The sequence below is a fragment of the Enhydra lutris genome, unplaced genomic scaffold (assembly GCF_002288905.1).
Source record: "Enhydra lutris kenyoni isolate GAN:26980312 unplaced genomic scaffold, ASM228890v2 scaffoldscaffold68, whole genome shotgun sequence".
NCBI classification, from domain to species: domain Eukaryota; kingdom Metazoa; phylum Chordata; class Mammalia; order Carnivora; family Mustelidae; genus Enhydra; species Enhydra lutris.
The window spans coordinates 4,046,968-4,059,521 of NW_019154152.1; the positions used below are offsets into that span (position 1 = coordinate 4,046,968).

A 12,554-nucleotide genomic window follows, 5' to 3' on the forward strand; every position below is an offset into this window, starting at 1 on the left:
CGTGGTTTGCAGGGACAGAGAACAGCCTTCTGGACCCACAGAACACAAGGAACCTGCAGGCCACAGGCACAGCATGCCAGCCCGCAGCCCTCGGCCCCCCTCACAGGGATGAGCAGTGCCCTAGCCACACCCGCACCTCACAACCTCCACTAAGACCCTCCTTGTCTTCAGACTCCTGTGCCTCCTGCCCACCACCTCCCAGGCCCCCGTAGATGGACCGGGCTTCAGCACAAGGGATGTCCCCAGTGGCCCAAGAACCCTGGCCTCTGCACAGGCACACTGGCCTTCATGCGCAGGGAGAGAGTGGGGAGCGGGAGAGGCCTTACCCCGGCACAGTAATCTCCACTGATGGTGACCCGCTGGAACTCGGGCATGGCATAGGGCGCCGGCGTGGGCTGGGAAGTGGCACCAGGGAACACAGGAGTCGTGGGAGACATGACCGGACTGGCTGTCGGGGGGCCCTTCCAATCTTGCTGCGTCGGCATTTGCAGAGACAGGGACTGGGACCGAATCATCTTGAAACTTTTCTTTCTAAAAGCCAAGGACAAGGAAAAGTGGGAAACATCAGCCAGGAATTGGGGCAAGTTATAGTCTTTGTTATGTACATGGCAGGAGAATTTCCCCTGATTCGTCATTGGTGCTGGCCCTACCATGAAGAAGTTGCTAATTATGCCTTCTTCTCACACACATCACCGCCTGAGATACAGAACAGCCCTCCAGACACCCCTCCCTGGGATCACTGAGCATGGCCCTGGCCTGTTTGGACAGCACACAGAAGCTTGGAGAAAGCAACTGTCTTGGGAGACAGAGGACAGACCATACTGCCAGGGTCTCACACCAAACGACCAGGTCAAGTCACCCAAACTCTAAGTCCCAGCACATGAACAGCCTCAGGAAGGACAGTGAATAGAGTCACAGGCGACACCCACCCTGTAGTTCACAAAGTTTGAAACTGGAACCAGGAGAGAGCATGACCACCCACTAGTCCCACCTCTTTTTTTCATGAAGGAGTCAGGGGCCCAGAAATAGAAGAGAGCTTGCCCAAGGTCACACGGCAAGGTGGCAGCTAGCCCTCAGCCTCCCGGGGACCTTGCTCCATCCCGTCACCCTGCTCCTTCCTCAAGCCCGACATGGGCCATCCTGGCCACTCCCACTGCTGGGCAGGCACAGACCTGTATCTCTATTATGGGAAAGAGAGTGGTCAGCATCAAGTTCAGGGCCCTCTGGACCTGTCACCTTAGCACAGAAAGATGATTTCACCAACTCTTGGGGAAGTGGGCACAGGTGGTTTACAAGGCCACAAGCTTATGCTTATTTGAAGTGATTCATGAAACTCACCTTCCTCATTAACTAAAGACATCACCCAAGTCCTAGGATCCCCAGGAAGGGAGTTAAAGGTGAAACTATGAGGCGAAGCCATGAGCACTCCCCTCTCCCTGTCTTTTTCTCTGTCTTTAATGACCCCGGTCCCTTAACACTGTCACCCAGGAGTATCCAATGCCAGGAATGAGCTGAGGGCCCAGCAGGAGAGCCAGGGCCCATAGCCACCAGAAAAGGACCCAAAGACCCATCAGAGCCCGTAGAACCCCTCTCTTCTCCAGACACCATGATACCCAGAAGGGGTGGGGAAACTGCCTGATCTCCAAAGAGGCCTTATGAGTCACCTGGAAGCAGTTATCTTTCTCCTGATACTTGGCCAGGTCTCCTCACAGGCCCACTGCCAATTTTTCAGGAACCACATTGACCTCCTCTGTCTACACACCTACCACTTGCCATGGTTCCCTGGTCCTTATATGCCCACCTGTTGTCATCTCTTGTTTGGGGCCAGGCTGTTTATACCTGGAAAGTAGAGGCAGCCCCTTTTCCGGAGTTGTACTTTGCCCAGCCCATGGCCCTGCACAACAGAGGCACTGAGTCATTCCAGAAACTCTGCCTGAACTCCAGGAGCCTCCAGCTCAGGCTCTCTCCAGCCTGCCATCCACCCACTCCACAGAGCTGAGCTAAGCATCCTGCCCCAAGAAAGATGTCCACTCTTGCCGGTCAATCATTCCTCAGTGGTTTCCTCAAGATTCACCTTGAGCAATAAAGTTCGCACTTTGGCATCTTCTGGACGTTCACACCTACAGAAAGAGCTATTACTCTGGGCCCCCTCTAACATTCTGACCAGTTCAGCTGGATCCCATGAGACTCTGGCGTTTGTGTCACTCACATACCTGCCAGCTCATGGTTTTTATCTCTTTGCCAACATTTCCCCACCCCCCACCCCCATGCCTCATCCAACACTGCCCAAGGGCTGGTCTCACCAAGCAGAAGCAAGATGACGTCTGAGGTGAGTAACAGGTAAGAAAAGTAATAAAGCCTGCTGCGTTCAGGAAGTTGGAAGGCTGCCTAAGCCAGGAGCCCACCAGGCTTGTCCTAGGAATATCTACATTTTTCTGCCACAGTGGGGAAGCCATTACCCCCTAGCTGCCTAAAGAACTCTTCTTGAAGACATCATTATGGCTCTGCTTGGCCTTCAAGTGGTGAACATCCCTGGGCTGAGAGCTCCGACTGTATAGGCGCAAGGGACAGGTTTGTCAATGGATGGGGCAAGGGCTTAGAGGAACCAGAGCCAAGCACAAAGCTTGTATCTCAGCAAACTGGAAAAACTAAATGGAGACCAAGGAGAGGACCCTGTATTTATTTTCTATTGTTGCATGACAAATTGCCACAAGCCTTAATTGGCTCACAGTTCTGTAGGTGAGAAGTCTGGGTGGGTTTGGCTGGGCTCCGTGCTTGGGGTATCAAAAGGCCAAAGTCAAGATTCTGGCTTCCCTGAGCTCTTATCTGGAGACTCGAGGAAAGAAGCCACTTCCATGCTCATGCACGGGGTTGGCAGAAACCAGCTCTGTGCGGCTGTAAGGCTGCTGTGCCATATTCTATAGTCTAATAATGTTCAGAGGGTCTGGAGATTAGAGAAGACCATCTATGGCGGGGGCATTTCAGAAATTCTGTCTACCATAGGCCCATATGTAACATCCATTCCAGCCAACCAAGGCTCAGCCAACGAAGGTGGAGAGCAGCAACTGTGTGACTGAATGTGTGTGTGTGTGTGTGTGTGTGTGTGTGTGTGTGTGTGTGTGTGTCCCACACCTGTCTTTCTCTCCCTCTCAAGACCATCTGAGGCCCCACATGCATAACAATAATAAAAGAAGGAGGCATAAGCTTTATCTGAAGTAGAGAACCATGGTCTTAGCTGAAAAGGATTTTAAACTACACATCCCAGTCCCCTCACTAAGGCAGCCTCTGCTTAAACACCTCCACTGACAAACAGCTCATTACATTTCTGAACAAGACATCAGCCATCAATCATTTATTCAAAAAATATTCACCAAGCACTTACTCTGGGCCAGGCCAGTTCTAAGCACACAAACAAGGTGAACAAAACATGATCTGTTGTCACTGTTAGAAAGCACTTCCTTATGATGGGCCAAGATCTGTCTGTCCACAGTCCCACCTGTTGTACCTCGTGCTAGCCCTTGGGGCACCAGAGTGAGCCAGCTCTCTCTGTCACAGCTGGCAGGCCCCCTCCTTCCCCCACCCACATATCCACCTGGCAGAGACTCAGTCCTGCCAAAGAGCTGGCAGGGTGTGGGACTGTGAGGATACCAGCTCCAGGCCAGGCCTGAGGGCCCAAAGGGCCAGGAGCAGCTTTGTCCTCTTGGAAATGGATGATCCTCCTGGGCCACAGAGACCTTCTTGCCCAAACAGGCCCTCAACACAAGGACCTGAACTGGTCGCATGGGCTGCTATTACAGCACCTCTCAGCACCTATCTGTTACCTTTCCTATCCCAGCTCTATGGCCCTTGGCTGCCCCTGCCATTCACTGTGTTCCCATCCCTTACTCTGCCCCACTCTTTAGACCTCCTCAGCTCCAGGGCACCCCAAAACCTTTCTATAACAACATTTGGTTCATATGCTAAACCCAAGTTAAGACCTCAAGGCCCTCCTCGATCTTCTAGAGAACAGCCAGCATCTTTCCAGGGACCCTCTGAAGCACGCTGCCCTGTGTGGTCTGTCCAGAGGGCTTCCGGGCAGGGCCAGTCAGCAGAACAAACCTTCCCCCGAAGGCTCTCAATTGTGTACAGTGAGTCAGGGGGCCACATGCAGACCTCACTTTACTCAATAAAGTACCAAGCGCCAGGCCCCAGGGTTAGACAGAGAGAAACTCTACCCCGGACGCCAGGGGCTGGCTGATGATGGCATAGATGGCCAGACCACTCAACAGGCTGTCATCACACAACACGGTTGCTGTGTGAGACGCTCTGAAGATTTGGGGATCCCAAGAGACACCTGACCAGACTGCGGGTGAGAGCAGTGAAGCAGCAGGGACAGAGAAGTCTCCCTACCTCATTCTCAAAGGGAGAGGAGAACAATCAGAATGGGCAGGCTTGTTTGAACCACCCCCCCACCACACACACACACACACACTCAGATCACTCTGGCAGCCTCTACCCCTCCAGATGAGAATTACCCTTCGAAAAGTTTGGGGCAATTGTCCCAAACAACATGGAGATTGATTAACAGTGTGAATCTGAATGCCATTAGGTGGCAGGCATCCCCCACTGTCCCCCATTGCTTCCACCATCACTGCACTGATTTCTGGGGAAGTGGGGACCCATGGTCTAAAAAGGGGAGCAATGATTTGGACCTGAGGTCACAGTCTATCCAGAAAGGAGAAAGCAGATACAGTTGACTATGGTGCATGCCCAGGAGGGGCGGGCACTGAGAAAGGATGCCAGGCCCTTGGGCCCCGTGGACAGCTCTTACTCTTTGCACACACCAAGTGGCCAGTGGCCTGCCCAGGTGGCGTAGCTTTGGTTTGCACACTTGAAGCCTGTCAGGCATAAAGACCGTCTCTCCCTTTACTTCCCTCTGATAACCTGCCGTCACCTGTCACTGTCTCCCTTGGATCCCTCCTGACCAAATGTGGGTCTCCATTGCCTGCCTGCTCCCTTCTTCCCTCTCCCCAATCCTTCCCAACTGCCCTTCCTCCCAAAAGACCTCAGAGGTCAAAATGAAGTACAATCTTTACTATCTTTTAAAATAGACCTAATACTCTCTATTCCTAATGTCAAAAACAAATGAATCAAACTGTTTTAAATGAAGCTCCTTGGGGCACCTGGGTGGTTCAGTCATTTGAGCACCGGACTCTTGATTTCAGCTCAGGTCTTGATCTCAGGATCCTGAGATGGAGTCCCATGTTGGGATCCATGCTGGGCATGGAGCCTGCTTAAGATTCTCTCTCTCTCAAATAAATAAATTTTTAAAAATCTTTTTAAAACAATAAATGAAGCTCCTTTGTTAACAGCCCTGAATTTAAAAAGTTACCTACCCCTGATTTTAGAAATTTCATTAAACAGAATGATTTAGTAACACCATAGCTATACTACACTCAATTCCTAACAAATACTGGTTTATCTATTTGACTTGGGAAAGTAGCTGTTCTAGAAAGCTATATTTTTCAGACAAAATCTAATCCCCTTAAACTCAATTTTAAAAAAAAGCCAGTTATGGTGTGGTTTTTTTTTTAAATGAAATTCATAATTCCTATATTTTAATCAATGCATGCTAAACACAATTTAAAATTCTCTCGATGACTCATAGTCATCGTTGTGTTACCCAGTCATGAGCTTAGAGGCATTTTGTCCCAAGACTGCTGTGCTTCGAATTCTTGTGTTGCTTTTCATGACTTCCTCCTTCACTGTCAACTGTCAGGTAATAACGATGACAAAACCAAACCAAGAACGCTGATGATGTTCCAAGCACTGTCCTAAGTAGTCATGCGTATTAGCTCACTTAATTCTTGCAAAGTAGATGCTTTATTATCCTCATTGTGCAGATCAGGAAACTGGGGCCGATCAGTTAAGAGCCTCACCCCGAGGCCACTCCATAGTCAGAGAAGGGCCAGTCATCTGAACTCCCAGGACTGACTGCCATGCCTGAGCTCACACCGCCACATGCCCCTTCTGTGCCCCTGCCCATGGAGATCCCCCTCCCCACTTCTAATCTCCCCCCTTAAATCTGTCACAGGATAAGAAACAAGCCAACCAAGGTTATTAGAACTCTCTGTAAAGAACAAATAGGAGATGGGATGGGAGTATTGGGGCGATCACGGCTGAAAACGACAGGGTTTCTTTGGGGGCTGATAAAAATGATCTACGGTTGATTGTGGGGATGGTTGCCTAAGTCTGCGAATATAATAAAACGCGTGACTTGTACACCTTAAATGGGTAGATTGTATGGTATGGGAATTATATCTCAATAAAGCTGCATAAAAGGAAGAAACAGGAGAGCTAGGGAGCACTAATGTACATTTTGGCTGCATATTCTTCGTGTGACCATCAGTGTTGCCCTAAGTTGCAACTTTGTACTTTCGCAGAGTAGGTGAGCTCTGACTAGGGAGATGATAGGATTCCATGTGGACAAAGGGATAGCTTCTGGGTACCTCTCGCTTCTCCTGTCTGCTTTTCTCTGCCCCCGAACTTTGATTCCATAGATTGTCCGCCCCGCCATCTCACCTTGACCTGCCCCCAAGACCCAACAGGGACCTGGGACTCCCATCAGTCCCAATGTCATCTTCCTAAGGAGGCAGGACCCTGTGGCATGCTGCCCTTGTTGCTCTCCTCATCTGGTCTAGCCGGCAAAAGGAGAGCTTGTCTAAGCAGCCCAGAGCACTGGCTCCTGGAGTCGGCCCCCTCCTAGAAGGGAGATGCCTGAACCCAGCTCTGCTCTTAGAGCTGCTGCCATCCTGGACAGCCAGCCTCCAGGCCGCAGCTACTCATCTTTCCTACTCACCGTCCAGTTTTTCTTCTTTTACAAGAAGCTGGTTTACATCTTGGTTTTGGTCTGTGCCCTTACATGAGACCTACAATAGTCCTTTTCTTTTCTTCTCTTTTCTTTTCTTTTCTTTTTTAAATAAGAGAGAAAAAGGCAATGGTTGTAAAGAAAGGCCTTCTCAAGTGCCAGAAATATTCAGGCTTGTCAGAGGAGCCAGGATGAGGAAGGGCTTCTTCCAAACTGGATGCCCTTTCTCATGCCGCAGTTTGAAACACAGAGCCACAGACTCAGGGTATCTGGAGATGTGCTGCTGGCTCCGGGCCTGTGGGCTCCTTACAGGATGGCTCCATATGACCATTTATACCCCAGAATGTCAGGGAGGCACCAGAAAGAAAGAGGAAGCTGGGGAGAGAGTTCCTCCAGGGACAGCTCGCATATGAATATTTGCATAACGGTGCCTGTACTGAGCAGCAGAGCTGAAAGATGATTAGGGACATACAACTCTGAACACCACTGGGATCTCCCACCGGTAAGTGCAGGGACCAGTCCAACCTTTGGGAGAAAAACCAGTGGGCAGTGAGGAGCTTTGGCCCAGCTTCCCCTCCTTTCATTCAAAAGCCAGCAATTATACCCTGGCGAGGGGTACCCGGTGTCATTCCAGCATCTATAGGTGGAAACAAAGACCTCACCCCTGGCCAGGGATGGAAGAGCCTCGTGATCAAAGTTGGGGTTCTAGATTCCAAAGACATGTGTTCTAGTCCCTGCTCTGTCACTTCCTTGCTACACATCCTCGTGCAGGTTAATTTCACCTCTCTGACCCCTAGTTTCCTAATCTACAAAATGGATCTCAGTAAGAATATCCAGCTAATCAGCTTGATGTGGGGGTTAAAGAAGGCAAGCTCACTGAGCAGCCCAGCACCGAGCATCTGCTGCCATTGTCTCCTCGGTAGGGAGTCGGGCAAGCCTTGAACAGCGACATGGGGCTTGCTGTGACCCAGGCACTGTCCTAAGCCCCTTCCATGTCAATCCCCTCATTCCTCACAACACCGCACAAAAGTAGCTACTGTTACCATTCCCACTTTATAGGAGAGGAAGGGACTAGAGCACAGAGAGTTTTCCTAATTTTCCAAGGTCACAGAAAATTCTAGTGAGTGGCAGAACACAGGGGTCCAGAGAGCTGTAGCTGCTCTGATGTAGTATCTGCAGCAGCAGTGAAGGAACAGGACATCTTTTCTCTGCCACCCTCCACTGCTCGCCACCATGGTTAAGTCCCAGGGTGGATCCTGGGGATACAGTGGGAGCCAGAGGCCAATCTCAAGAAACTTCCAGAGAGATGCAAACTGAGACCACCGATCCTGGTAAGGAGGGACAGAACATGATTTCTGGAGAGGAGCCTACAGAAGAATTTCTGGAAACCTCGGAGCACCATGGGGACCGGAGTAAGAAGGTTTCCATTTTGCTGTTAGGCTGGGCATCGATAAGAAGAGAACAACCTCGTTTTGCAGATGTCACCCTGTAATGGAAAGTGGCCTCAGAAACCCACTATTCCTAATAACAAAAAAATGCCAGGACTTCTTCTCTTCTCATTATTAAGGGTCTAAAATGCACGATTCATAAAACACAGAGGGCCCTGCACACCATTCAGTTCCTAAAGCCAGCCCTCTGTTAAGCCAGTGCAGGGGGGAAGAGGTCTCCACAGTCCTGCTCTTCTTGACCCTCCTGGGATGAGCACACTGCTGGGCCGACAGCCACCCCCCCCCTCACCCAGCACCGGCTGGCACTCACAGCTGACAGATGGCACCCTCTACCCCTTCAGTTCGGGGGCTCAAAGCCCCTCAGAGGGAGGAAAGCACTTCTTTTGCATGGTGAAACTCTGTTCCTTTATACCAGTACTCAACTTTTCACTTCTTTACCTTACATTAAGGTAAGACTGAAATTCTCAACTACCAAGAAAGCAAGGGGCTTGCCTTTAAAAATAAGGAAGTATCTTAGGAAGGACCTGATTGCTGACGAGGTCCCAGGTGGGGCTCAATATCCACTGTGTTCGTTAGCTCTGAGGTCTGCCGTGTGCAGGCTGGGCAGGCACCCAGCTAAAGCCCCACCACATGCTTTCTCGGAGCTCTTTTCTTCTTTAATCGCACTCTGCTGCATGAGATAAACTGAAAGGATGAGGACTTCACATCGCCCTTGAACTAAGATCCAAACTTCTTCTCAGGGAGCCCAAGGCCAGTCTGACCTGTGTCCTGACACTGCCTCTAGCCTGAGATTCTTCCCTCCTTCTCTCTGTCTCTCTCTCTCTCTCTGTCCTTAAACTCCTTGTTCATCCACTTCATAGCACCCACACCAGGCCTGTTTGTCCTCAGATCCACTCCTCATCTTCCCCTGTTTCCAGCTGTGTCAGCTGGCTTCTGACTGGTAACCACTGGGAGAAACTGGAAGATGCCAGAAGGATTAAAGCCAGGTATCTCCTGCTTCCATTTCTGCCTTGGAAGCATCTCCTGTCTTCAAGGCATCTGCGCAGCTGTGGTCTCTACTCCTTAGCTCATTTTCCATGAAAAGGCCACCACAGCTCCAACTTCTCCACCCCGGGCCCTGGGCACCAGCAACACCACCTCTTCCCATCATCCCTCCAGCCTAGATTGGAGTTGCTTCCTACCGTCTCTGGTCTCTGGCCCGCCTCTCTGTCCTCTGCTTGTCTTCTCGGTTCTCTACCACCTCCGTACCCATCCCGGCATTAAAATCCTATTTCCAGTACTTCCGTGGCTTCTGTTTTTTCTTGTTAGACCCTCACTGATACAGCCCTTATCAGAACTTGCCATATTTTATCTAATTTGTCCCCTTACTTAATTATGGTCTAGACCAACTAACTGTAAGCTCTACAGGGCAGGGACTGTATCTATTTTGTTCTTTAGTGATCCCCAGTGCCCAGTACAGCACTTGGCAAATAGCGAATGGACTCATTTAATAACGCCAAGCATTTGTCAAATGATGAAAAGAAGTAAAATTGGTGTTTCCCAAGAAATCCTCAAATTTCCAGTAAGAACATGGAAATATCATTTGCAAATGATGTGTGTTTAGGCACCTGATTTGTTACCCAAACAGCAGCAGAGAAAATGGCGGTTTTGATCTTTCCAACTCAACCCAGGCACTGAAACTTTCTTCAAGAAATGAGTGGTAAATTGAGTGGACTTGGTTAAGAAACAAACTCAGCTCCCAGGGAGAGGCCAGCTCATCTCAGGACACACACCCACAGCCTGCCGGGGCCTGCACAACTGTGCACACGGGTGCTGGGCCGTGGGGACAGACCTTTTCGCCGTCTCCACAGACTTCTGCTCCGCGAGCTCCTTCTGCAGCTCCCTCTCCTTGGCCTCCTTCTGCCCAATGGGACAGTCCTCAGGGACGGTGAAAAGGGACAGGGCATCTTTGCTGTCCTCTTCCCGGAGCACTTTAGCAAACACCTTCTCAGCCAGGAGCCGGACCTGCTCATCCACCTCAGAGATGTTCAGCTTGGGAAACTGGCGCGGCATCTCGGCTAGCACAGAAAGAAACAAGCGTTAACCTTCCTGAATTCCTGGGTGGCCTGAGTCAGCGGGGTGGGGGAGGAGAAGGTACTAAAATAAGGGCCTGGCCCTTCGGGTCAGTTGTATTGTTCAGGAATTCCCCAGAACAAACACCACAGGCCAATTTTAACAACTAGCTCCATGGGGCGCCTCGGTGGCACATCCCCTTAAACTTCTGAGCCTTGGTTTTGGCTCAGGTCCTGATCTCCGGGTCATGAGACTGAGCTCCGCATTGGGCTCTACGCTTAGCAAGGAGTCTGCTTAATATTCTCTCTCCCTGTCCCTCTGCCCCTCCACCCACTCTCTGTCTCTATCAAATAAATACATAAATCTTAAAAAAAAAAAAAAAACTACCTTCATAAGTCATTAGATGTGAAGAGGGTAGCACCACTCACATTTCATGAGAAAGCAAATTCAGAAGTCCAAGAATGAATTGTCTATGTGTGATTCTTTTTTCCAGAACTCAAGGAACCCACAGCACCTGGGCAGTCCCACCTTTCCGGGCTTTGTTTCCACAACAGGGAAGGAAGAAGAGAGTTTAGGCTCCCCTTCTGCAGACTATCCAGAGGCCGTCTGGGAACAGCAATGACCAAACCTCACTCCCTCCTGCACAGAGGGGAGGACTAAAGCCCAAAAGTCTAATGGCTAGCCTAAGGTCCTACTAGATGACCACAATGCGCAGGGGAATCCATAGCTTCATTCTTCCTCACATGCAACAAGGCCTTTTTTTGAAAAGAAGCAGTCTACTGCCATGGTTCTACCATCTCCCAGACTTTGTGGAACTTTGAAGAAGACACAGCAAATAAAAGAAAGGTCTAGAGTCATGAATACTCTTTACCTTTCACAGCCCAGCTGAAAACTCACTTCCTCAAAGAAGCATGCCTTATCTGCCTACTACTTTCTTACTATCAGTAGGTGGCCTAAATTACCTGGGTGGTTCCTTTCTTTCCACCTGTACATAGGACGTATTAAGTACACGCTGCCAAACCCTTTCTATTTATTCATTCAGTTAATCCTATTATTCACATTTTACAGATGAGAAAGTGAAGGCACAGAGAGCTAATGTGCCCAGGTAACATTTTTATTAAGCGGGCAGACTTGTGCTGTTCTCAGCCTTTGCCATGCCCCGCCCCCCCTTTCCTCTCTGAGCCTCTGCTCAGGGATTTGAACCCAGGCACCTGGTTCCCACGTCTGTCTTCTTAACCACCGCACCCTGGAGCTTCTCCTTGTCCACCTGGGCATCAGGGAGGTCTCCTCACTGTCCCCAGCATCACATTTATGGAATGCGTGAATACTGCATCCCATCAACGAGCCCCCTTCACTCGGAGCAGCTCTGGACAAGGAGTATCCTGTCTACCTATTACCACGGTTTCTTTGAGGATGGTTTAAAGAGAGAGGGGGTTTAGTTAGTGAGAGAGGAAGCTGAGGGTAAGGCAGGACCCAGATGCTGTGTGGCCAGGAGGGGAAGCAATTACGGGGGAGGAGGGGCTCACTGAGCAACCTTAGGACAGTCACTCTCTGGGCCTCACAGTTTTCTCCACTGTAAGATAAAGACTAAGCAGTCTCCATGGCCCTCTCAGTTCTAAGTGCTGTAATTTCTAGGTACCGGAGGGGTTTCCAAAGCTCAGGGAGGCTTGCTGCTCTGGTCTTCTCTGTGGCCACTGGGCCTCATTCATGACACAGACAGGAAGAAGAAAGCAGACTAGCAACACCTGTCAAAGTACATCTGTGGTCCCCTTGATTGTGAAGCCAATTTCCTCCTTCCCTCCACCCACAGGGCCATGCCTTTCCTGGGCCTCTCTTCCCTCCAGCGGGTTCAGTGGGAGGGCACTGCTGAGGAGGAAGGAAGTTGGCACACAACTGTGCCGGTCTGTGGGGGCAGAAAGCAAAACAGCAAAGGTCTGACCTGCATGGAGGAAGGGGACCAGAGCTAACTGTGAAGTTGTCCACATCCTGATAGCAGACAGAAGGGGAAGCTGGAAACCATCAGAACGGGGCTTGGAGAGGAAGGTGACGGGAGAGAAATAGAGAGGAAGACAAAGAACTAGAGCCAGGAGGAACTGGTAGATGAGAACAAAGCTGGACCCCTGTCCCCCCAACCCTAAGGCTGCGGGTCAACTACAGAATTCCAAAACCTGGGGGCCTGGGTGGCTCAGTGGGTTAAAGCCTCTGCC

The 12,554-nt window shown here is 50.3% G+C and overlaps 1 protein-coding gene across 1 annotated transcript in view; it reads right to left on the reverse strand.

The window, feature by feature from the left end:
• Positions 1 to 10,352, reverse strand: part of LOC111159462 (adenosine monophosphate deaminase 3) — a 35,052-nt gene extending 24,700 nt beyond the window's left edge. Inside the window, exons 1-2 of the mRNA XM_022521970.1 lie at positions 10,127 to 10,352; positions 327 to 531 (exon numbers count right to left, since the gene is read on the reverse strand). Of these exons, the coding sequence (XP_022377678.1) occupies positions 327 to 531; positions 10,127 to 10,347 (426 nt within the window). The 5' untranslated portion in view covers positions 10,348 to 10,352. The remainder of the gene's footprint in view (positions 1 to 326; positions 532 to 10,126) is intronic.
• Positions 10,353 to 12,554: the final 2,202 nt, after the last annotated feature.